General features: G+C 41.1%; 1 protein-coding gene across 2 annotated transcripts in view; it reads left to right on the top strand.

Annotated features, from left to right (window-relative positions):
* Kiz (kizuna centrosomal protein) overlaps positions 1–27,233 on the top strand; it is a 96,380-nt gene that overhangs the window by 32,760 nt on the left and 36,387 nt on the right. For both annotated transcript variants that reach the window (XM_041670498.1, XM_041670497.1), the window contains one exon: positions 24,157–24,238. In XM_041670498.1, the coding sequence (XP_041526432.1) occupies positions 24,157–24,238 (82 nt within the window). The remainder of the gene's footprint in view (positions 1–24,156; positions 24,239–27,233) is intronic.

The following is a 27,233-nucleotide window of genomic DNA, read 5'->3' as shown; positions in this document are numbered from 1 at the left end:
TTCCCTAGTGCTTGCCTTGGCTTTGTTCTGTGGTTTTGGGCTAGAATCCTGGCCTCCTCATGCTAGACAAATACTCTGCCACAGAGTTGCCCTCAGCCCTGTAGGAGTGCTGTGCAGATATCTTCTTGCATCATGTTTGCTGCCTTTCCATTGGATAAAGAGTTGTGGGGCTCTCAAAGTTGTATTGCGAAGGGATGCACACATAGGATGGGAAGCACACATAGGATGGGAAGCACACATAGGATGGGATGCACACATAGGATGGGATGCACACATAGGATGGGATGCACACATAGGATGGGAAGCACACATAGGATGGGAAGCACACATAGGATGGGAAGCATATGATCATAAGTCTACTTTAGTATTTCAGGAGAAATTCAGATGAAGAAAAACTCAACGTGGGTTCAAAGAGTCAGGAAAGGTCTTGGAGGCTCAGTGCAGCTTCTTCATAGCCTTTAAGTTAGGAGGGAAAGAGCAAAATAGGTCTGAAGGAAGCAGGCACGCTGATACAAAGGACACTGAGGTATGAATGAGTCCCAGCCCTTACTCACTGAGGAGGGATTCTGGGAGTTAAGGTTTCCAGTGGAGAAGGACCTTGAATAATGCATTCGGAGTTCATTTTTTGTGTCATGTGGAAGTATTGAACATAATTTTAAGAGACGGGCAATGTGAGGAGTGGCCTACTTTGCAAGGATTAATGTAACAGCATTGACCTCTTCAGGATTAATTTTCCACATGGTAGGAAGATTCTAAGTTGGATCCAAGATTCCTGCCCCCTACTGAACATCCAATTTCATTTTGCTGACTATTCTATACTATATGGAAGATAAAGGATTCTGGAGATATTATGAAGGCCCTGAGTTAATTGACTTTGAGCTAATCAAGATTATCCAGGTGGGCCTAACCTAATCAGATGAGGCTTTAAAAGAGATTGGGACCATACTTAGGTCAGAGGGATTCTGAGCAGATAAGATAGACTATAAGAAGCAAAATGCCGGGGCTGGAGAGATGGCTCAGAGGTTAAAAACATTGACTGCTCTTCCAGAGGTCATGAGTTCAACTTCCAGCAACCACATGGTGCCTTACAACCATCTGTAATGAGATCTGGTGCCCTCTTCTGGCATTCAGGCAAACATGTAGACAGACAGTATAATAAATAAAATAAATTTAAAAAAAAGTCTAAGAAGCAAAATGCCATCTTGTGGCAAGGAATAGTTTTTATACCCTTCAGGGACTGAAGATTTCAGTTCTCCAGAGACAAGAAAAGGAATTCATGGAATTGGACCTTAGGTGAGATTGTGGGTCTGGCAGATTCCAGGCTGGTGAGACTGGAGCAAAGGGCCCGTTCACCTGTATCAAGATCCTGATCCATAGAAACTGAGATGATAAATTTGTGTTAGGTGCCAGAGTTGTGATTTGCTATGCAGCAGTAGAAGGTGGATACAAGAATTGGAAGTGAGTTTGCATCTCTGCAAGGATTATGTGAGTAGAAGCATCTGTCCATACTTAAATATTTATTTTACTTTTTGAGGCTGTAATTACATTATTCCCTTCTTCCTTTCCTGAATCTCCCATGTGCCTCTCCCCTTGCTCTCTTTCAAATTCATAACTTCTTTTTTTGTTACGTGTGTGTGTGCATGTGCACACGCACACATACACACTCCTAAATACACCCTGCTTAGTCTATATAATGTTACTTGTATGTATATTTTCCAGGATGACCATTTGGTGTTGATAACCAGTTCTTTATGAAAAGGGTTACTGTGTCTTCTCTTGGCCTATGGCTTATTTTTGTTTGTTTGTTTTGTTTTGTTTCGCAGAGAAGAGATTACAGAGACTTGGTGTAGCGCTCATTCTCTGACTGTCACTAGAATTCACCAATGAAGGTTAAACACTGATTCAGCTTATGCAATAGCTGTAGGTCTCTGTAAATGATCTATTTCTCCTTGTATGTGATAGATCCTGTCCTTCAAGTAATCTGTCAATTTTATCTAATTATCATATGGGTAGACATATGCTTGTTCATATTGTTCTTTTAATCGCCATTTGATATTTGTAATATCTGTAATGAAGAACTGTCATTGCTGAATTTTGTGTCCTGATATTTGTTCCCCATTCTCTGCTAGTCTAGTATAGTGAACTAAATAAGTACTTGTCTGCCCATCTGCCTACACCAATTCCTGTGTCAAAACTCTGACTACTAATGTGATTGTTTATGGGATAAGGCCTGTGAGAAGGAAGGTATCAAAAGTGACCTGAGGTAATAAATTATAAAGAATACCAGAATTTTCCTCCACACTTGAAGATACAGATAGAAGGTGGGCCACCTGCAGGCCTTCTCTGAAACTGAATTGGTCACCCTGATCTTGGTCTTCCATCCCCAAAACCATAAGAAACACAATTGAGTTATTTTACCTACCAAGTCTATGGTATTCCATACTTGTTCTAAAAATCATACTTCTTAATCATATTAATTAATTATTTTAAATTTGGCAAGGTGTGTGATATTCTTAGAATGTGCTCTGAGTTTGAGACGACTGGATTATGGTGGTAGTGGGTATAGTGGTCCTCATGTTTCAGTTACGTCTAACTGCTGTTGCTGTCTGCTTTGCACACTTCTTGACTGCTCACTGAGTCAGTCAGCTACTGTTAGAGGTAGGTTTAGGTTTCAAGCTGTCATAGAATCTTTATCTCTAAGATTCTACCAGTTAAAACTGCATTCTGATTTCATTAAGAATGTGCACATTCCTAGGCGCAGAAATTTTGGGTATTTATCTTGGTATTCTCTGACTTTCAGATTTTGGGTTGGGATATACTTGTTATTTTGGAAGCCAAAGCCATTGTTGCTTTAAATATTTTCTCTATTCCTTTACTCGTTTATTCTCCTGATATCTCCACAGTGTGAATGCTGTATCCTTGGTGGTATTTCCATAATACTTGGATAGCCAGTTCTCTTTTTCCTTCTTTCTCCTTACATGCCAATTTTGGATTTCTTTTGACATAATCTTCAAGTTCTCATGCTTTTTCTCCCTATCTTCTCTATTTTGCCCATGTTGATTCCAAACTCCTGTGCTTGAGGAAGAAAGAAAAAAAAAAGACCTTTGTCTTGACATCTCATCTGGTCAGTGATTGTTTTCTTTCTTTCTACTTATTTCTATAATGCTAGGAATCAAAACCTGGACATATTGCATTTTAGGCAAACTGCCGCTGAGCTACACCCCTTTAGTTATTTTCTTTTTAAAAACATGGGATATTTTATATTCTCTCTCTCTCTCTCTCTCTCTCTCTCTCTCTCTGTGTGTGTGTGTGTGTGTGTGTGTGTATGCACGCGCACGCACACATGCATGCGTCTGCAGGTGTGTACCAGTGCCACTGCATACCTGTAGAGGTCAGAGGACAACTTTCAGGCCTCAGTTCTCTCTTCGATCATGTGATCCAAGGATTGAGCTCAGGCCATCTCACTGACCCTCTCCTCCAATTCTTTTTAAAATTTTCTCCTTTTCTGTTAATAAGCTCACCACAGACATTTTTTAAAGCTGAGTTGGAGTTTGTCACAAAGATTTTAACATAGGGGGCTGGAGAGATGGCTCAGAGGTTAAGAGCATTGCCTGCTCTTCCAAAGGTCCTGAGTTCAATTCCCAGCATCCACATGGTGGCTCACAACCATCTGTAATGGGGTTTGGTGCCCTCTTCTGGCCTGCAGCATACACACAGACAGAATATTAAATACATAATAAATAAATATTTTTTAAAAAAGATTTTAACATGGATTTAAGCATAGAAATGTATAGAAAGAAGCTCAGGGATAGGATAAGTTACACTCAGCCCACAGACCTTCTATATTGAGTTTGACTCTTAACTTTTTTTTTTTTGAAATTATATTGATGAGATGCATATGGTAGCCCTACCTTGTCAGCACTTGAGAGGCTGAAGCAGGAAGACCGAGCCAGCCTAGTATAAAAAGGAGATGGAGGGCTGCCTAGGCTACTAAGTGCAATCATGTCTCAATAAATAACAGCAATAACAAAAGAGAAAAGAGAGGTGAGGAGAAGAGGAAGATAGACCATTTAAAATTATACTTTCTGTGATGATGTATTAAAATTAAATTATTCTCTCCTCTAGTTACACTATCATATTTGAAACTCCAGTTCACTTAAGATCCCACTTTGATCTAACCAAAATTCCCATCATTTGCTAAGCCCAAAGCTCTGTACTGTGATCTACGGGATTGTGTGACAGTTAAAGCTAGCTACAGATTCTTCATTGTTTCTTTGAGTCTGGGTTGGCTATGCCTGCTTCAGACAAATAGAGCGTGATGGAATAACTGCTACATGGCTTATAGCAACTGTGTTAGAGCAGGCAACTAAGTTATAACAGGCTGTGCACCTTTCTACCTTATTTGCCAGAACAATCAGCCTTGGAGCCAGGAGCCATCCTATTTGAAATCTGCCTTCTGAGGCTACTGTGTTAAAGGAATGATGTGTGGATGCTCTGTATTACCAGCTGAGCATTCCCCTGCCTGCTGTCCCCACCAAAGTGCCAGACCCTTTGGGGAAGCCTTCTGGGATTTGGTTAACAGATCTTCTTTCTACAAGTGACTGTGTAATATGATGCAGAAGTTCATTCAACCAAGCTCTACCCGGCTCCTAACTTATAAAATCGGGAGGTACAATAAAAGCTACTGAGTTTTGTATGTAGCAGTTATGAACCTGTAAGTGAGAAGGTAGTTTATCAATTGAGCAGGAAGTTTTGAGCCCCTGATGTATATATACTAGGATTGGTCTTGCCCCTGTGGTATTATTGATCATGCATGTGTAGAGGTGGGAAGGAAAGAAATATAAACTGATGAACATTTCTGCATGAAAACTATTCTGTGTGTATGCCTGCAGGCCAGAAGAGGGCACCAAACCTCATTACAGATGGTTGTGAGCCACCATGTAGTTGCTGGGAATTGAACTCAGGGCCTTTGGAAGAGCAGGCAATGCTCTTAACCACTGGGCAATCTCTCTAGCCCGAGACAGGGTTTCATTGTAGTCATTGAGGCAGTCCTGGACTTAGTTCTTGTAGACCAGGCTGGCCTCGAACTCACAGAGATCCACCTGCCTCTGCTTCTGAGTGCTGGGACTAAAAGCATGCACCATCACTGCCCAGCTTGAAAACTGGGAATTCTTAAGGGAGGAATTAGTTACAAGGGAGTGTTTTTTTCCCACGTTAAACAATGGGAAACACAACTATGAGAGAGAAAGTTAGGGCTCTGCATGATTATGTAATACATGATTTAAAAATGGAATAACTAATTGAAGGGATAATCAAGTAGGAATGATGTACTGCTAATTATCATTTTGATAATTTTTGTTATCATTTTGATAATTCTTGGTTTATCTCTTAAAAAGTTGTTTGGTTTGACTGCCAAGATAAAGGCCTTAGAAAAACTTAATAAAACGGATTATTGAGTTATTCAGATCCACACAAAGGAATTTGATAGAGACCCAATGTCAGCATTTCATTATAAGGTTAGAGAGGAACTGATGTGGGCTTCCCCTCTGTATACTGTGAATATCATTGGTTAATAAAGGAACTGCTTTAGGCTTATAGCAGAGCTATAGGAAACAGAGCTAGGTGGGGAAAACAGAATGCTGGGAGAAAGGAGGTGGAGTCATAAAGAAGCCATGTAGCCCTGCCAGAGACAGACACCAGAACAAATTTCTAACCCTTGAAAGTTATTACCAAGTGTAATAGTTTGTCCTGTCTCTTTAAGAGACAAGCACCACCCACTCCCTCCTCCCATCTGCTGAGGCAAGGGAATCTTCCTTTGGCTTCCAGCCTGTGAGCTCCTTCCTTTCTATCTTTCTCCCAAAGAGGTAGCTTCTCCTCTCCTTCCCCCCACCTCTCTCTCTCTCTCTCTCTCTCTCTCTCTCTCTCTCTCTGTTTCTCTCCCTCTTCCTCTCTCCCTCTCTTACCCTTCCCTTTCCTTCCAAAACCCACTTAATAAATACCCACTTTCTCTGCATGGTGTGCCAATCTGTCTCTGTCTCTCACCCACCACAGCTTCTCATGGCATGCCTATCCATCTCTAGCTCCTTATGGGACCGGCTGACCTGTCAGGGTCTCTCACCCGCCATGCGGCTCCCTGCTTGGGACCTGCTGCTCCTCATGGCCTGCTGCCCACTGCTGCCAATCAGGGGAATGGTGCTGTTTTATTTTTACCATTACACCAACTCTTTAAGATAATAAGGAAATGCAAGTTAGTAATTAGTCACCTATTACAATTGAACTTGTAGTCATATTAGGTATCTTTTCCAAGATAAAACAGAGATATACTTTAGATAGACAGGTGTCAGAGACTAGCTTTGGCAAAAATACCACTTACCAGGGTAGGAGTATGGGGATCAGAAAATAAGTAAAGAGTACGAAGATGCAAGTGAAAATAATAAAGCAGAAAACATAGGATAGTACCGGGAGGGAGTTCTAGTGAATACTGAAATCCCCCTGCGTTTAATTTTCATACACTTTTATACCCCAATACAGTGGGGGGGGGGGACAAAAGACTGCTTTAACATGGTACAAAGGACAACTAGAACAGTTATTTGCTTCGATACTTTGAGACATCAAGTCGTTAGCATTCTATTGTTTAGGCAGTGAGCCCACAGCAGACCAAGTATACTGAAAGCCACTCCCAAGGCCAAACCTCCTATTTTAATAAAAAGGAGCAGAAGTATGCTTAAGTATCCTGACCATTGCTCAGGGTGGAGTGGATCCAACTGTATAGACCATCTTAATGTCAAAAGAACCAAGTAACCATACCCTAGGTCAGGATGTGTAACCCTGGTTGTTGTCAACAATTTTGAGCAAGCTCAAACTCTCTGACTTTAAGACAAAGTGAAAATAGGCTCAAATGTGGAGATTCTTTGACAACATCATCTCTGAAGTAGGCTGGTGCTGCTAGGAGCAGACATGTCTCATTGTCATAAAAAATAGAACCTATGTTATTAAAACATCTTAAATGCCATATTCTTTAAATCTCTGAAGCGTTTGGAAGATGACCTGTCTGTGGAGGCCCACAAATGTGGCCTATTTCCACCTTGTCTGAACGTCAGAGAATTTGGAGGGGCAGTAGTAGCTTATTAGAGCCTGAGTTCTGTTCCTAGTGGCTGAATGGCAAGTTGTAGCACTTTGTCCCTCTTCATTACACACTTCACTTCTCCTTTCCCTTGTCATTCTTCTTCAGTTCCTCATGGTCCACCTTCCCTTTTATTCTCTTTTTAATTTATCACCTTTGAAGAAAAGTCTTTGAAACTATTGGTGGGAGACGTCTTTAAAAGTAACATACCAACTAAGCAGTGTGCGTTTAGGAATATTTATATATACATACATACACGTACATGCACACTTGCGCACACACATGCACACAGGCAATAACAATAAAAAATGAGACCATAAATTTGAAAGAGTGCAGGGAGAGGTATGTAGAAATCTTTGGATGGAAAAGGGGAAGGAAGAAATGTTGTGATTATAATATCCAATCTGTTTTTTAAAAGAAGAATCATGAGCATGGAAAATATTAAAGTTTTAAAAAGGTATTTGAAAAAGAATATCCAAACTCGATGACCAGAATGGGAGCGCTTCCCTTCACTGAGAGGCAGAGGTTTGCAGATGGGCCACATGGGTGGGAAACAGAGTGAAGAGTGGGTCCTATTATGTCCTCTCTTTTATACTGAGTCGTACTATCTTTAATCCTAGTAGGGATTGAGCATTGCCCTCACCTGCGGGGAAATATGAAGAGCAGTTCAGAATTCCTGTTCTTGACTTTCATAGGCTGTCTAGAGTTTTCCTTTCCTTCCGCAAAGGTAAATCAGTCAGCCTGGCTGTCACAGTCGGAATGATTGAATATGGTAAGAACAGTGCTAGATTTGAACTTGCTTCCTTCTTTGTGGTGAATCTTAAATAAAGTCTTAAATTTTAAGGGAAATGAATCTTTGTAATTTGGGTGCTTTTGTCAAAATCACCTTAAGTGGAATCATTGGTTGGTTGTTCTTGCCATGACTTCCTGAGGGGATGTGAACCCCAGGAAAGGCACCAACATAGACTAAAGAAATTATTCCATCCACGTCCAGCTTCATGAACCAATAAGTTTATTGGGCTTAGTTACAAGAATATAAGTGATCCCCGAAAAGCTGTGTCATTGTAAAGAGACCTGGGTAAAAATGTCACACGCTCCATAAGTGAAGTACCCTCTTTCAGTAAACCTGTGTCCTTTATACCCCAGCATCTCCATGGGCCTCTTGCATCTGGGGCAGGAGGGAGGGAGTGGCTATAATCTCAGGTGAGTATTTAATGACTTCTCTGCTCTTCTATAAGGGAATCATAATAGACCCAATCTTGTGAGAATCTCTTGTGGGTAAGCCCTACTGCTCTGATTGCAAGGTGAGAACAGCATTGTGATGTCCTGGGGGTCATGAGGATAGGGACCCACAACAGTGGTGGAAGAGTACTTGCCTGGTCTATGATAGGCTTCCCACTTCAGTCACCTGAAAAATATTTTTACTAAAAGTTTGGTACCTGCTGTAGTTGCTTACTAGAAGATAACAAAATAAATGGAAAAATGAAAAGGAATAGCATGTGGAAATAGATGGTTTTGTGAACATTGATAGATTTTTTTTTAAAGAAATTGTGGGCATATGTGCCAGTGGTTTGATTTTCATATTATAATACATTTATTGCCTGCTAGCAAATGTTTCCCTAATTTTTGTATTCAGTGTATTTTGCAAAAATTTCTGTGAATTCAAGTGTTCTGCACCTCAGTGGTTGAAAACTATTGCTTTCCTAGACAATCGAATCTCCTTCCAGTCTGGAGCCTTGATGGCCTGATTGGTGTGTTGGGCATATACTGGTCTAGGTGGCTTCAGGAACACCATCCCATCTTCAGCTGAGAGCACACTTGAAATTGCTATCTGCCATTTTGAAAAATGAAAACATTTGGGCTGTGCTCATATTCCCTGAACTCACTGACAAGAGAAGTGTGTTCATCTGGTAAAGGAACTCAACCTAGGAAAGCAAGTAGCTTTTGTTGTCTTCTTACAGCCTCTGGCCTGCTGCTTTTTACAATTCATCCATTTGTTTATTCATAACGAGGTGGGCTTTTCCCACTTGTTCCTTATCTCATCTTTTTGTTGACAGCTCCTTTCAGCAGCTTCTTAGGAGAATGAGTATCTGCATCATAGATTGATTCAGCTCCTTCAGTTTAATACAGTGCTGCCGCATAGAAGGGTTCAGCTGTGACCCAGCACAGACTTTCAGCAGGCTTGCTCTGCTCCTGCCATACTCAACAGTAGGAGGCAAATGGAAATGGCCAGGCATATAGTACTTTGGAAGGTAATTTCCCTCTCACGTCCTTGTCTGACCTAGAACCCAGTCAGAGCTATGGGAGAGACTCGTCGCACTTTCCTTTTTTTTTAATTTATTTTGTGTCTTTTTACATATATTTTCATCTCATTCATTTCCTTGTCCCTTCGCATTCACTCTCTGCTCCTACACACCCCCAAAATAAGACAAAATTTAAGAGTAAGGGGGGGGGGGGAGAAAACAATAGAAAAAAATGGAAAAACTTAAAAATTTTGTCATAGAAACTGCAGTGTGACTCAGTGAGTCATGCCATGAACCCCTTTGTTCATTTATCTTTACTTGCAAGTGTTAATTGCAAAGAGTCATTGGTTTGGTTTAGAGGCCTCTGGTTTCTAATACCTATTGATGCTGGACCCTTGCTAGGACTCCTTCGGGATATCCTGCTGTTGTTGCCCTGTGTTGTAGAGGTCCTGCAACTTTGGGTCTACAGGTCAGTTCCCAAACACATGCTCTAGCAGAACATAGATAGGGTGGATGTTGGGGCAGACCAAGTCATATCCTTGGGTCTAGGCCTGCGCAGCTGTAGGGTTGGTCGGTCCACCAGTTGTGAGATGGGGGACAACTCTCCCATGCTTACAACTTCAGGGCTGGCTCGCCCACACCTGTGCTAACATGGTTGGCTCTGTTGTGCTGTCCTGGTGAGCTGCAGGACCAAGTGTTGCAGCTGGTGGGTCAGAGATAGCTCTCCCACTCTGTGACCACAGGACCAGCTCTCCCACCTGCCCCAGACATTGATGGGTGTGGGGGAGAAGGGCAACTCTTCTCTCCCCATGCCACCAGCAGACTTTTTCACTACTTCCCCAGTGGAAGATAAAACTCTGTGCTGGACCCCATTCTCATTTCTCAGAGTTAATTGGCCTACATGGAGAATCATTTATTCCTGGAAAAGTGACATATTTCCAAGACTGGTGGGTTTTGTTTTTGTTTCTTCATTTTGTTTTGTTTGAGATAGTCTCACTTTATAACCCAGTCTGGCATTGAACTCACTGTCCTCCTGCCTCAACCTCTGAAATGCCAGGATTGTGGACATGTACCAGTATGCCCATCTTAATTTTGAGTTGTGAATGCTGCCTGAGACCTCAGCAAACCTACCTGCAATTTCCCTTTCTCATTCAGAGGCCATAACCTTCACGTCTGCTCTGAGTCCCGTCTCCTTCCTTATACATACATGCATACATACATACATATACACACACATAAACCTCCTTATATACATATATATAATATATATCCTTCTATATACGTATGTACACAGGTATGTATGTGTTTCCAGACACAACTGTAACAACACAGCAGTCCGTTGTTGTTTTGCTCTTTGCCACTTTTAGGTCCTAGCAAAAATGATTCTACCCTGACTATATCAGTTGTCTTTTTCCCTCAAGGACCTTCTAGAGCAGCAGTTCCCAACCTGTGTGTCATGATTTTTTGGGGGTAGAATGACTCTTTCACAGGGGTCATCTAAGATTATCATTAAACAGATATTTATATTATAATTCATAATAGCAGGAAAATTACAGTTATTCAGTAGCAGTGAAAATAATTTTATAGTTGGGGATAACCACAACATGAGAAATGTATTAAAGGGTCGCAACATTTAGGAAGGTTGAGAGCAACTGTTCTGGAGCTTATGGACCCACTTAAAATAGTATCTAATAACTACTTAAGAGAAATATTGCCTATAGTGTTTTAAGACTTTTCCAAAATACAGAGTCCAATTCTGTTAAATTTAGGAAAGGTATGGAGTTGTATGATTATGAAACATTTACCCTGGATACTCTGTTTTTCATCAGATGGTAAAGCAAGGTAAGCTTAGCCTCTGTATGCCCTGGAGATCCATTTGGAGGACCATGTGTGCTATTCTGATGGAGAACTCAACTAACACCCTTTTAATTAAACCCCTCTCCAATGGGTCAGTGAGGATTTAAAGAAATTCAGGAAAGTAAGAATACATGTTTTTTATGATCTTCAACCCATCTGCAACTGGGAGGATTTCAATCAGCCTATATATTAAGTATGGCATCCGTAGTTACCAAAGAGAAAATGGACTGCAAACACTTATCTGCTTCTTAAAAGACATCTACAGCTGTCACTAATGATTCTTGGCTACTAGAAACAGTGACAGGTCCAGGCTGGTTATCTCTGCTCAGGGGTGGAGGGAAACATCTATTATAAATTCTCCCAGGCCTTCCAGCTCCTCATTAAGAAACTTTTTTAAAAAATGTGGTGACAGGAGGGGCCTAGTTCTAAGGATGGAAATGGAACAGAATGATGAGGTCTGTTGGGAGGCCAAAGGCGGGTAAAGGCAAGAGTGTTGCTTGTGCAGTTTCTGTGACAATGAAGGGGACCTTAGCACAGTCGGACGGCACCCTACAAAAGGTAGCCCATAATTCCAGCTGTCAGCTTAATCACAGTGCTTCCAGGTAAAGAGAAGGAACCCTTGTTTCCTGGGTAAAGGGAAGCAGCGCTGTTTGCTGACCCCTGCTCTTCAGTCTGCCACAGACCGCCCTGCTCTGTTGGCCTTTGTGTTGCTGGCCCCTCCTTCTCTCCTTCTGGGCATTGTGCTCCCTTCAAGTGGCCCCCTGGAAGGGACCACCCAGGGGGCTGTACAATGGGGACCGAGGTAGCCACCAAAACATAGGTTTTGTAAGACAGCCCGTCAAAGAAAAATACTGTTTAACTATGTGTGTGTTTGTCTTTCTACAATCGTTTTATGTAGCAAACAAAACCCCGTTTACAAATTTCACAGTTGCTTCATCTACAGCAGTTCCCGGCATCAGGTGTCAGTCAGACTTGAGATAGTCACAACCAGTTTATTTTCCCAGGGCACTAATTCTTACTGTGGTTTTATTTGCATTCTTGTTATGGCCAGGAAATTTGATATCAAAACAAACAAGTTGCATTGGCTTTATTTAAGTATTTTATGAGGAGGCCTCAGAGCTGGCAGCTGAACACCACTCTGGTAGAATGTGTCTGTGAGACTCCTTTACAAAAGCCAGCAGCTTGGAATTCAGTTCTCAAAGGCCATTTACACCTCTGTAAAAGGATTAGCGTTGGGCAATTGTTCCACTGTTTAAATCTTAATTTGCATCCTTATGGAGGTAGCACTTGTCTACCTGTGGGTGGGAGGTCACTAGACCGTTCTCTGACTAGTGAAGGTGCCAAAGGCTTTGGATGATGGATACTGTGCCACACAGAGTGATTAGTGACTCAGACTTGCTTTGGCTCATTAGTTACATGTTACAGCAGATGGGTGCCTTGTGTGTTTGCTATATGGATGAAATTAATACAAGTATTTAAACCCAAGGACTTTCATGATCTTAAATATTGTGAGTTGTAATGAAATGTCTTTGGGACAGAAATGTAAGAAAAAAGAGACAGAACTTGATGGCATGGTGTTTAAAGGCACTCCTAGTTTCTATTGCCCTGTATTTAAAGGCGCTCCTAGATTAGGTTGCCCTATAAGCAGTAGGTGAAATTGTCTTCTCACCAACATCGCAGTGGCTCTGCATTGACCTGCAGTGATTCTGAATACAGAAGGCTACAAAGGAAGCTAGGTCATAAGAATAATGGGGAAGAAAGAGTTATGACTTACCTGGATTCAATAAATGGAACAGATAAGATACTTGGTGGGAATGGAAATAAACTTGGGGTATTTTAATGGCTACCTCATCACCAATGCCACTATTTCTCCATCATAAAACAATTGGTCATTTATTCACCAAACATGTAATTGTGCCCATAGGAGACCATGTTCTGGCCACTGAAATCAAAAAGAATTGTATGGGTTGTTGATAGTATAATGTTCAGGATAGAAAATATAATTTAAAACAGTGGTTCTCAAACATGCTAATGCTGCAACCCTTTAATACAGTTCGTGTTGTGTGACCCCCAGCCATACAATTATTTTTGTTGCTACTTCATGGCTGTAATTTTGCTACCATTATGAATTGTAATGTAAACATCTGTATTTTTCAGTGGTCTAAAGATGACTCTGTGAAAGGGTCTTTTGACCCCCATAGGGGTCGAGACCCACTGATTGAGAAGCGCTGATTTAAAAGGCTTGGGCACTCGCCACAGTTTCCATGTAACATGGAAAGGAAACAGAAGGAGAGCATACAGAGTTGTTTCTAAGTAAGAGCGCTGTGAGGCATGGTGCTGCTTGCCTACCATCCCAGCACTAGGGAAACTGAGGCAGAAACAATCTAGTTCTAGGCTGGTCTAGAACTGAACACATGAAGTTAAAGGATGTTGGAGAGCTTAAGAGTATTCGGGAGTAAAAACAGTGCCGTGCTGCATTGAACCTTGATAAAAGCAGAGTGTTTGAGTATTCCAAGAGACTTGGTCAGGCCCAGAGCCTTTTGAGGTTCCAGGGAAAACCCAAAATTAAGTTAGTTTTAATTTTTTTTTGTTGTTGTTGTTAACTTTGAGAGTTTGTGAGACAGTGACACCAAGGCAAAAGATTATGTTTTAGGAGTGAAGTAATGATAAAGGAAGACTGTCTGCTCGTCTTGCTTTTATGTATTCGTACATATACACTAGTTGAGAACAGAATATCCAGAAAAGAACGCATCTTTGATTTCTATTTAAAAAGGAACTTCTAGTGTTTGGGTTTAGCCAGCAAGTTTATTTTAAACTTATTTATTTACTTATTTAAGAGCAAAAACTGACAATGTAAACACACAGACCAAAGCTTCTCAGCAGGCTTTTGGTCTTCTTGCCTCTGAGAGACTGAATGAAATTTAGTGCAAAAAAGTGAGAAAGGCTGCCTAGAGTTCTTAGAGAGAACGTGCTAGCTTTCCATCCCTTTCCGTGCTTCTGTGGAGAACACTGCTGCTCGCTGGTCTGTCCCTCTCTCAGAGACAGCCTCAGGGAGGAAACACTTATTTTAGTTCATAATTTTAGTCCGTCATGGCGGAGTCTGTAGCTGAAGGAACATATGGCTGAAGGCCTCATGTCATGGAAGGAGAAAGAACCAAAAGGAAGGCCAGATTTTAACCTTTAGGCCCACCCTTAGTGGCCTGTGTCCCTTAGCTAGATCCCAGGGTAGCAGCACCGGAAGGGGACATTTCCCATTCAAACTGCTATAGGAACCGTCCTCCCCAGCTCCAGAGCAGAGCGCCCCCTTTCCTCAGAACCGCCTGTCAGTGGTTGTGATAGCTATGGCAGGTAGAGGGAGCAAAACCAGGATTGGAGGAAGGGAGACCCGGGCCCCTAGAACATGAACCAGAAAGAAGGATAGGGCCAAACTGTGATGGAAATTTTCACCAGACCCTGAAATGGGAAGGTCAGTTGCCTTTTTCCTTCCTTACCTCTGTGGATGCAGGTTGTTCCTAAATAACTCACTCATCCCTTGCAATCGCCTCTTTGAATGATAACTTTTGTTGTTGTGCATTTGGAAGTTGACTTTCCTTCCTGTAGTGATATGACTAAGAATGGCCCCCATAGGCTCATGTATTTGAATGTTTAGTCACCTGGGAGAAGTATTAGAAGGTATGGTACTTGTGGGCTCATTAGAGGAGGTGTTTCACTGGAGGTGGGATTTGAGGTTTTATTCTCTCCTCTTCTCCCTTCCCCCTCTCATCCCCCCCCCCCCGTGTGTGTGTGTGTGTGTGTGTGTGTGTGTGTGTGAGAGAGAGAGAGAGAGACAGAGAGAGAGAGAGAGAGAGAGAGAGAGAGAGAGAATATGCTTTGGGGTTGGAATGTGGCTCTCAAGCTACTTTCCCAGTACCACTGCCTGCTGTCCAGCTGCCTGCCATGGTAATAGACTAGGCCTCTGAAACTGTAACCAACCTCCCAATTAAATGCTTTCTTTTTATAAGAGTGGCCTTTTTTATGGTGTCCCTTCATAGCAGTAGGACACTGGCTGTGAGACACCTCTCTAAAAGTTTATTCTTTTCACATACTTTATATCCTGACAGCAGTTTTCCCTTCCTCCTCTCCTCCCAGTTCCCCCTCCCCCAAGATCCACTCCTCCTCCATTTCCCTTCAGAAAAAAGCAGGCCTCCCAGAGATACCAACCAAACACATAAATAAGACTTGCCATAAACCCTCATATCAAGGTTGTACAAGGTAATACAGTGAGAGGAAAAGGGTCCCAAAAGCAGGCTACATCCCCATCTCCCTCTGTAAAAAGTCCCACAAGAACATCAAGCTATACAGCCATAACATATATTCAGAGAACCTAGTATAGACTCATGCAGGCTCTATGATTATCACTTCAGTCTGTGTGAGTCCCAGTGAACCCAGCTTAATTGATTCTGTGGGCCATGTTCTCGTGTCCTCAACCCTCTGACTCCTACAATCCTTCCCTTTTCCCTCAGGGTTCCCTGAGCTCTGCCTAATGTTTGACTATGGGTCTCTGCATCCACTCCCATCAGTTGCTGAACGAAGCCTCTCTGATGACAGTGGGTTAGGCACCTGTCTGTTCTGGCTGGCGTAGGCTGCACTTCTCTAAAATTTTATTGTATATGTGAACAAATACAATGTTTTATGATTATTTTATCTTATTTAAAATACAGAAAATATTTAAAACTTTAAACAAGTAACATTATGTAGTTGAGTTCGACACCCTTTATGACCATTTCAACCTGCTCTTCCCCATGGAAAATAAAACTACCAGACCAAGCATAGCTCACAGCAACTGAAATACAAAACTGAAGTCTTCCAAAAGATAGCACTCATAAACATGAAGAAGTCACCAGGTAGAGATGAAGAAGGGCTTTGTTTTTATACCCCTTCATATCGGAATTTAGTACTTTCACTACTAAGTAATTCCCAACTTGTAGTACTGAAATAAAAAACATAGTACCTTTTTCTTTTCTATGATTAAAAAAGTATCCCTTAATTTATATGTTCAGAACAGCCTGAATCAACATTGTTTTCTTCCCAGTTGTCCCCAGGGATCTTTATCTTACCTCCTGATAGTCCGCTCATCTGCCTGGTAACACTCACCATTGACTCTGCTTCCCCTTACTGCTCTGAAACTGGTTACTTCTGGGGGACCCTTCTCTTCCAGAAGAATAGGGCAGGTATTCTGGAATGAAGTGGCTACTTGATGAAGCCTTCCAAGAAGAGCCAGGGTCCAGATTCTGTCTGGGCAATAAGAAGTTTTCCTGAGTCAGACTGGACTGGGAGATCTGGAAGGGTTAGGGCAACAGACCTCAGAGGTGAAGGACCTGACAGAGTAATCAAGAAACCCAGGCTAAAAGCTTGGAACTTGGCTGTAGCTGGAGCACTAATATCACAGATGACAGTCAAGAGGGGGCGTGAATCCAGCGGCTCATTTATATTTTCTATACTGTAAAGACCTGCTTCAGAATAGGGGTGGACGGTGTCTGCCCTGTTCCTCCCCCACTAGCACCCAGCCCACATCTTCTTTATCTCTGAGCTATCAGGCATCCAGCCACCACATCAATTCAGTAACATGCCTAAGTACATTAATTACCAACAAGCTTAATAAGTAGTTGTATAAATAATTCTCATTTTCTTTTCTGTGTATGTGTGCTGAATAGTCCCAACTCACAATGTAATTAGCTACTTCTAAGCAAAAATACTGTTTTGGCTTTAATATTTTCTCTCATATTAGTTCAGAATCGTACTTCCCACCAATACACATTTTTTGAGGCAATAACTACTCAGCACTATTGGAGCTTTCTTGGTACAGTGACAGAGCTAATCTAAAACAATGGCCAAATTGTTAAATTCCCCCAATGAGTAAAGAAGCTACCATAACTCTTCCATGCCTTCCAGTTCTTATTAGAATGAAAGAAACATTGCTGCAGTGGGAGCTGAATGGAAAATAATAGTCATTTTCTGCATTAGGAGTAGAAGATGTAACTCACACTTCAGCCAGAAAATTGCAGTTCCTTAGCAGGGACAATTTAAATAAATTTCATAGGCTGTAGAGATCTAACTTTGTAATGATTTGACAATATAAAATTAGCCTTTTCTGCTGTTAGGATTATTAGTATTCCCATTGGTAATATAGGCTGTGGAATGACATTGCCCAGCTGTGTATTTGAGCATCATTAAAGTCATCAAAGAGTTAAAAGTTACTTTGGAAGTAAAACTGCTACAAATACACAAGTTTTTCAGGTTGCCACATTTTACATCTTCGTGGAGAGACAGTGTAGTTGCTGCATTTTTATGTCCAGATTATATTACAGATATATTTCAATAAACCACCGTGAACCACCAGAGCCTCTAGAAACAGGCAGTCTGTGCTTAAATAAACATCTCGGGCAGTACCTGTTTTATTTTATAGGCTCTGTAATCACAGTGACATTCTGAAGGAAGACCTTGAAGTTTACAGAACAGCTGTCCTTCACACCTTCCCAGACTTGAAGCTGGGCAGCAACAATGCAGAACAGGACATGGGGTGTCTGGCATGAAATGGCTGCTGTGGTGAGGCATCCATCGTGTTCCAGGGCTTCAAACTGAAAAGACTGACACGTGATGAAACTGGTGCGCACTGCCCATGCTTGCAGACATCCTCGTCTATTTGTCTATAAATGATTTGTTTTTTATTATTAGTGAACTTCTTACATTCAGCGTCTTCTTGTAGCAATGTTTCTGAGACAGGTTTTACCATAAATATACAAATGTTTACTTTGGTGAGCAGGGGAGGGAGGTGTAACCTTTGACTGATGTACAGTCAGGTGAGCAGCTCAGGACTTATCTATTATAGCTACCAACCGACAGGAAGGACCTCAGCAGGTCTAAGCACTAGTTGAGTTCCCAGATTTCCAAGTTCACTCTAGATAGAGACCCCTTAGTCTAAAGCTGGTTCTTGAAATGTGGTCTCAGGACCAGTAGCACCAATAGGACTGGGAACTTCTTTTGAAAAAGCTCTACAGAAGCTTCTCAGTTTTAGGAGGTTCCATTTATTAATTGTTGCTCTCAGTGATAAAATTGGTCTACACTGATTACACTACGATTTCCATTATAAAAGATTTCATTTCATATGACCTTCAAGCTACAGTTATAGATACACCAGTCCTCATAAGATGTTATCCTTTTAACCCACACAAATTATAAAATTAAGAGTCTTCAAGACTTTTCTTCACTGTGATTATTTTTAAAACCAGATGAAGTCAGAAATGCCTGCCATGAACATTATGCTCTGTTATGGTTGGAGTTGCTGTATATGTTGTCACCAGAGATGCTGCTTATAAAACACTGATTAGCACTGATTCACTCTCTAACCTTGGGGAAAAGTGAAGTGTTGTGGCCTGTGGGAGACAAGCAGTCAGATTTTAAAACACAAACTCTTTCTGATGAATTTGAATCACCATGCTCCCCTCTGTCTTCCTTGTACCAAGCTTGCTGCACCCTTAGTACCCAGGAGTTCTAGCAGGGCACCTCCCAGAACGAAGTACCTCTTCTGCCATCTTCCCAGGGTCCAAACAGTCCGCAGGCCAGTTTGATGAGCCATTCCAGAAGTGCAGATTTGGAGAGAATGGTTTACTTCTGCTGTCTAACAGTTAATGACTCACGTCTCATAGAATTATAAGGGGGGACAGCAGAAGGGCTTAGCAGGTTACAAAATTCTTCAAGCCCATTGAATGGATGAAGTTGGTATGAGTGCAGCGCGGCCTTGCTCAGCAAAACATGGCCCTTAGACATGTCTTTCTAATCCTGCCCTAGAACATACTCCAGAGGATAATGTAAAGATGTGCAATCCTACTACAAAATCAAGCAAGTTAAAAAGGAGAAAAAGAAACTAATAAAACCACTACTTTCATCATTATTGGTTTCTGTTAAGCCAAGGATTAATTTATGTTATGCCAAAGAGCTTCATGTGCAAAACTTACTGTTACTAAGTAAGAACCAAGTTCTTATTTTAGACAATTATGAATTGATACGATTCACATCATTTGGATATTGAATTATTTAAATTTGCTTTTTTGCAACAAAACATTTTAAGTAGTTTTGTCATATATGAAAATGTAGTAAGACTTCCATCATCCGTTGTATTTTTTCCAGGTGCAATTAATTCTCTCTATCTACTTTCAAATATAATTATTCTTTTCAGCTCAGGCAGTGAGCTTTATGTGACTTGTAAAGAATGCAAAATTTTCTTTTTTTATCTACTTAGATTCACAATAAAACTCAGGATAGTTATTACTGTGTCTGCATTTAAAACAGTGATCAAATTGTCAATCTATAATAAGTCAGTTGTAGTTAAGGAAAAGCTGACATATTTGTTTGGATTGTAATTAGAGATGTATGCAAATTATATGACATCACACTTTCTTTGTTCTCCATGGTGTTGAGGTTATACATTTTCACAATATAAAGTAAATAAAATTCTTTCCAATTTTTTTGTACCACTTTGCAAATTTTCATACTCTGTTTTCCTATGGAGACATGGGAAAGACTACATTCGAGGACAGCTGTGGCTGGACAGCTCCTGGCCCCAGGTGTTCTGAAACAAGTCAGCGGGAAAGCTTGATGGTCAGTTTAGCTTTTCAGAAGTCAAGTCTCAGATGCTCTAACCATTCTCGCCTTGCCATTTGGCCCTGCACAACCCGGTTAATTAATTTGCTTTGTCTTTTTGTAGCAAATAAACACTTTATTAAATAATTAATAAGTAAATACAAGAATTTTAACTAGCTTGGCCTCAGGGAAGCTGCTACTGACTGGAGTTATAGTAACCAACGCCTCACCCTTGGGCTCTGCTTCTACCGAAAATCATATGGTTTAGTCCTTGGAGTAAGCATTCTTTCACAGTTTAATTGACATAATTGTAAGGGAAGCTCACTCTAATTAAACTTACTTTCAGCTAGAAACAGTTGACTTACTTGTTAAAACAGATTTACTTCATGAATGGCCTAAAATTTGTCAATAACAAATCAGTGCATTTTTCAGTAGGAAAATCTAGAAAGAAATAGACATAAAGGTTACTTCATTTCATAGAGTAAAAAACAGGATACCATTGAGTTGTGGTAGGAACCACATTGCCAAAGGTGCTTTCTGTCGCATGAGTGGGAAGTCTTGGAATCATTCTTAGGAATTTTAAAATGGTTCTAAGAATTCACCCCATCTTATTCCAATTTAGGAAAACTTGGGTTTGGTCAGGGAAGACATGTTACAGAAGATTCCGGGCCAGGTGTGTTCGTGCACACCTGTAATCCCAGCACTCAGGAGGTAGAAGCAGGTGGATATCTGTGAGTTGGAGACCAGCCTGGTCTACAGAGTGTATCCTAAGCTAGTCAGGGTGAAATGATGAGACTCTCTCAGAACAAAACAAATTAACAACAAAGATTCTAAATTGAACCTAGATTTTTTTTCTTCTACATTTTATCATGAAAAATTTTAAATAAATTGGACATGGTAACACTAACCTGTAATCCCAGGACCTGGAGACTGACACGGGAAATTTGATGTGAGTTCAGGCCAACCTGGGTACATAACAGGATACTGGAGAGTAAGGGAGGGCTATAGAGAGGGTAGGGAAGGAAGCAGAGGGGGAGAATATGAAAATGAGTTAGAGAAAATGAGAAAAAATTAAAAAATCCCACTCTGGGAAGCCAGAGCTGGTCTGAGGAGACTAGGAGACTATTTTGCATCTTAGCTTGCACAGTACCCCAACCAGATAAGAAAACCCTGAGTCAGAACCACACAGTGTTCCATGTGGAAGTCGGGTCCAAACCATAGGCCATAGACTACAGTGAAACCTAGTAGGTGTCTAGAAAAGGGACAAGCAGTGACACAGGCTTACAGGTGCTAGGATCTAAGGAATGCCAGCAGAAAGCTTGTTGACAGCCTTTCCTGTACATAGAGATGGAAAGACACCTCCAGTTATGACAGCCACTGCCCAGCCTATGCACCCTGTGGTTTAGGGGCCAATGACACAAAGGTGATCAGAGGAAATACAGTGCCACCGAGCTTCTGACACAGATAACCAGAAAAGGAAAAGCAAAATGGCTGAAAATAATCCGTGTCTGCACTCAGGTGTGTGCCCACATAGACACAGATGCCATTTAAGAGCATGTGAACGTTGTCGAGTACTTTGTTCTGTACAGTTCTCTCTCTAAAAGTTTTATAACATTTTTACTGATTATTTGAGAATTTCACATCGTGAACCCCAAACACACTCACTTCTCAGTCCTCCCAGTCCTTGGAACACCCCGAACACACACACACACACACACACACACACACACACACACACGAAAGAAAAAGGAAAGGGAAGGAAGGAAGGAAGGAAGGAAGGAAAAAGGAAAGAAGGAAAGAAAGAAAGAAAGAAAAGAAAGAAGGGAGAAAGGAAGGAAGAAAGAAGAAAGTCTAATTTGTGTTGCCTATATACCACTGGAGCATGGCCCAGGGCCAGCCCCTTAAAGAAACTGAGTCCTTTCCCCCACCTGCACCCCCACCAGAAGCTATCAGTTGTGGGGAGCTACCCTGCAGCAGCCTCATCACAATTTTTAAGAGTCTGATGGCTTTCTGTTTAGTCAGTTACTTTTTTGGAGGGTGTGTGGGAGTAGAGCTGGTCACAAAAGCCCATATGCATCTCCTTCTCAGCTGTAAGTCTGCAATCATCACTACCATGCAGTAGCTTCCTTTCCTTTCACAGTCAACAGGAACATGGATCATGGACTTACACATAGTTTCTGATGACAGCATGGACCACGGACATCCACATGGTCTCCAGTGTCAGCTGTGGGAGCCCCTTCAGGACAGGCTGAATCCTTCAATAACCCTCAGCGACTGTTGGGGACATCTTAGTTTCTGTTGCTGCTTGATGTTTTGGTTCAGCTGATGAGTTTCTTGCAACCAGACTGGAAGGGAGCCTCCCTTTGAGGAGCCACCTTTTAGTATAGCAAATACAGCTGGTGCTGGTGCAGCTCACACTTCCTTCTTAACTCTTCTGTAATAGTACCTGAATTATTTTCATTGTATAATAAGAATAGCACAAAAAGCTGTTATTGAGATAGAGATGTGATTTATGTCACTTACAGGCATATCTCATGCTTCCAGGGTACATGGTTGTGCTTTAGAATAATGCAGTGAGTCTAGGTCACAGTATAGACCATTTTGTGAGATTCAGCAGGAGTGGCATTAGATATCTAAATTTTGCAAAGCTTCCTGGCTGTTTCTATATGCAGTCAAACTTGAGAATGCTTATTAGCAAAAACATCATAACAAAATAAATTTTTAAAAAAGAAGGACTTGGGGGCTGGAGAGATGGCTCAGTGGTTAAGAGCATTGCCTGCTCGTCCAAAGGTCCTGAGTTCAATTCCCGGCAACCACATGGTGGCTCACAACCATCTGTAATGAGGTCTGGTGCCCTCTTCTGGCCTGCAGATATACACACAGATAGAATATTGTATACATAATAAATAAATAAATATTAAAAAAAAGAAGGACTTGGTAAAGATAACTTTTTTATATTGATTTTATTGAGCTATACATTTTTCTCTGTTTCCTTCTCTCCCCACCCCTACAACTTTCTCCCATGGTCCCCATGCTCCCAGTTTATTCAGGAGATCTTGTCTTTTTCTATTCCCATGTAGATTAGATCCATGTATGTCTCTCTTAGGGTCCTCATTGTTGTCTAGGTTCTCCGGGATTGTGATTTGTAGGCTGGTTTTCTTTGCTTTGTGTTTAAAAACCACTTATGAGTGAGTACATATGATAATTGTCTTTCTGGGTCTGGGTTACCTCACTCAACATGATGTTTTCTAGCTCCATCGATTTGCTTGCAAATTTCAAGATGTCATTATTTTTTTCTGCTGTGTAGTACTCCATTGTGTAAATGTACTACATTTTTTCTTATCCATTCTTTGGTTGAGGGGCATTTATGTTGTTTTCAGGTTCTGGCTCTGACAAATAATGCTGCTATGAATATAGTTGAGCACATGTCCTTTGGGTATATACCCAAAAGTGATATTGCTGGGTCTTGAGGAAGGTTGTTTCCTAATTTTCTGAGAAATCATCATACTGATATCCAAAGGGGCTGTATCAACTTGCACTCCCACCAGCAATGTAGGAGTGTTCCCTTTACCCAACAACCTCTCCAGCATAAGTTGTCATCAGTGTTTTTGATCTTGGCCACTCTTGCGGGTGTAAGATGGAATTGTTTTGATTTACATCTCTCTGATGACTAAGGATGTTGAGTATTTCCTTAAGTGTCTTTCAGCCATTTTAGATTCCTCTGTTGAGAGTTCTCTGTTTAGGTCTGTACTCCATTTTTTTTATTGGATTATTTGTTCTTTTGTTGACCCAATTTCTTGAGTTCTTTGTATATTTTGGAGATCAGATCTCTGTCTGATGTGGGGTTGGTGAAGATCTGGGAAAGATAACTTAATGCGGTCAGATAAAGAGATATGTGGATCCTGGGGACTCACCGAGAGTTGTCTATCTGGAACAGCAAGTTTCAGATTCATTAAGAGACCCTGTCTCAAAAATTAACGTTTAGAGTAATAGAAGACGCCCAATGACCTCTGGCCTCCACATGTGTCCACGCAAGTGAGCACAACCAGACATAAGATACATACACACATACAGGCACATGCACTCAAAGACAGACACACATAGCACATGTCACAGGGGACTTTGAATACAGTTTTATTGTCTCAAATATGTTAGGTTTCAGACTTTTCTTGATAAACATTGTTCTAGTTAGTAACTTGGCTATAAGGCCTTTAAAAATATGGGAATTTTTTAATTTACCCATTTCTACATATATTTCCAGATCTCTGTCTCTCTCTCTATATATATAGTGTGTCTCCTATTTCTGTCTTACAGATCTGAACAAATACTAAATTGGCACTTACTGAAGACACAAGGACAATGTATGAAGGAACATGATAATTCTCTTAAAGAAGAGGTACGTGGTGAGGTTATTTTCTTAGTTACAACCAAGGACTAGGGTTAGTAGTAACTTTCATTTAAATAAGTTCCAAGATTATGCAAGCTGTTTGTTTGGAGAAATAGTATATTCTGAATAATAAACATGTTTGAAAAAAATGATAACAGTGGTGAGGTTTCATGATTGGCAGATAATATTTTTGACTTTCTGATCTTAGACCTTTTACATATCTGTGAAAGGATCTAACTCTGACTTACTGTTGATTCCCAGAGATATTTTAAATATATCCACTACAACATCGTCAGAGTTTAGAAACATCTGTGACATACCGGTTTTCTGTCTGTGTGTCCTACTTAAAATATTGTGAAGTCATTAAGGCGAAGCCAACAGATACATTTTTGCGGCATTATTGTGCACAGGTCCATTGGAAGGAAAGAAATAAGTGACTTATGGCCCTCTCTTGCTGATGACTGGATACCAGAAAGGGAGGCCAGCTACCTGGAGGAGCAGTGAGGGAAAGCTTTTGATGGAAGTACAGGGACATGTAAGATGTGACCCGTTAGAAATTGGCTTTTTGACTAAGTGAGACCAAGGAAATGTTTGGGGTGACAGGGAAGAGCTGTTAGAAACCAGCACATATGAGGCAGTAGAACCAGTCTTTTTTTCAAGACTTATTTTATTTTTAATTGCATGTATGTGGAAGTAAATGTAGGTGCTTATGAAGGCCAGAAGAGGGTTGCATATCTCCTGGAGTTTGGAACACGACTGCAGGCCTTTGGGCAGGGCTAAGATGGCTTTTACTTAAAAAGTGGAGTAAACAAGCAGTTTCTCAAACATGTAGGTGTGGCCAAAGAAACTCACAAATCCAAAGAATAGTATTAGTACCAAAATGACAACATGCCCGTAAACTTCAATACAAAATGCATGTGTAATTTCTGAAGATGATTTGTGCATGCGTGCGTGTGTGTTCATGTGCTTGCAAGTGTATGTGCTGCTGGATATTGAGCCCAGAGTCTTGTTCATGTTAAACACATGTTTATCTTTACATCCCGAGCCTTCATCATCCTCCCGTGATTAGCTAAACAGAGTATTAGGGTTATTTCTGTGTATTGAAACAGGATAGATATTTAGTAGATACAGTGGGTTAAATATCTCTCTTTAGAGAAAATCTTAAAAGTAAGTGATTTTGAAAATTTAAGAACACTCCATTGGAAATTTAAAGTCTAATGAAGCCCAGAAGTATTTACTTTGATCTCTTGGGGAAAAGGCTAATTAAATAGCCACATGTAAATGATGTTTACCTGTGGGCCCCTGTGCTGTCAGCTCTAGTCAATCCCTTCTCTTGAGTAAACACATGACCAAAGCCATAGAAACTCACTGCCCCTGGAGACCAGGGAAGATCTGTCAGCACCCTCATAACCTGATAGGCAATTACATAATTGAGCTGCATGCTTTTAATTCAGAGAAATTTGTAATGACTTTATGTGGGGGAAATGAGTTGGGAATGTCATTAAAATACAAAGTGGCTTAATACTTCTTTTCTCCCAAGTGATGTCTGTTTCAACACGGGCAGACTGTGACACAAAGGAGCAGCTCACTCAGAATTGGTCTGGTCCTGCCCCTCACATATTTTATTTACCAGAAGAAATGTCCCCTAAATGATGGATTGTTTTCTGGTATCTCCTACATATTTATTTCCTGGCTCTTGTGATTAATCTCTTCGTCTTTTAAATGATGAGTGAATAAAATTCTTTTCCTTGCTTTAACTCACAAGTAACTGGTACTGGTGTATGTGTTTCTCTTCTAAAAATTATTTCTCTGTGACCAAGAGGAAGGATTTTGAGGAAGTGGTAGTTAATTCTGGGAACTGTCATCGCTGCCATTACGCCTCTGGCACTGCTTGCGTATAGAAGAGAGCTTAACTCCCCAGGTGCTTTCCACTTCCTTTCTTTCTGGATTCATGGTGCCCATAAAATGTTTAGATTCTTTAGAGTTGGGTGTGATTTCTTTGAAGAAACAAACAGAAAAATAAAATAAAACTGAAATGTTGAACAGAAAACCTGAATTATATAGATATTTTATGAATCTTTCTTAGCGGGGGAAAAAGAATAAATTTAAATGTTCAACAGGCAACTAAAAGAAGACAGGGGACTGTGTAAAGTGGGCAAGGGCGTGTGTATAGTGGACAGGGATTGTGTATAGGGACAGAGAATTGTGTATAGTGACAGGGGATTGGGATAGGAACAGGGGATTGTGTATAGTGACAGGGGATTGGGATAGGAACAGGGATTGTGTATAGGGACAGGGGATTGTGTATAGTGACAGGGGATTGGGATAGGAACAGGGATTGTGTATAGGGACAGGGGATTGGGATAGGGACAGGGATTGTGTATAGGGACAGGGGATTGGGATAGGGACAGGGATTGTGTATAGGGACAGGGGATTGGGATAGGGACAGGGATTGTGTATAGGGACAGGGGATTGGGATAGGGACAGGGATTGTGTATAGGGACAGGGGATTGTTTATAAGGACAGGGATTGTGTATAGGGACAGGGGATTGTGTATAGGGACAGGGATTGTGTAAGGACAGGGGATTGTGTATAAGGACAGGGATTGTGTATAGGGACAGGGGATTGTGTATAGGGACAGGGATTGTGTATAGGGACAGGGGATTGTGTATAAGGACAGGGGGCTGTGTATAGAGACAGGGGACTGTATATAATGGACAGGGACTATTAAAGTCATTCAAAATGAAACACAAAAATATGGGATGTTATTAAAGAAAATTCATTTTGTGGCAAGCAGGAAAAAAAGGTTCAAACACTGACAGTGCAATGTGTGTGTTTGTGTGTGTGCGCGCGCGCGTGCGTGCGTGTATGCGTGCGTGTATGTATTACTGTGGACTGAAACCAGATTCTTGTGTGCTAAGCATGTAGTCTACCGCTCAGTTATCCTCCCAGTTCTATTTGTAAACACTTTAAATACTAAAGGTCATACCTCATGTCAACAGTT

This window comes from Microtus oregoni, unplaced genomic scaffold (assembly GCF_018167655.1).
Source record: "Microtus oregoni isolate MIOR12 unplaced genomic scaffold, Mior012 000020F_ref0000438, whole genome shotgun sequence".
NCBI lineage: Eukaryota > Metazoa > Chordata > Mammalia > Rodentia > Cricetidae > Microtus > Microtus oregoni.
This window is presented reverse-complemented; position numbering and strand designations above follow the sequence as displayed.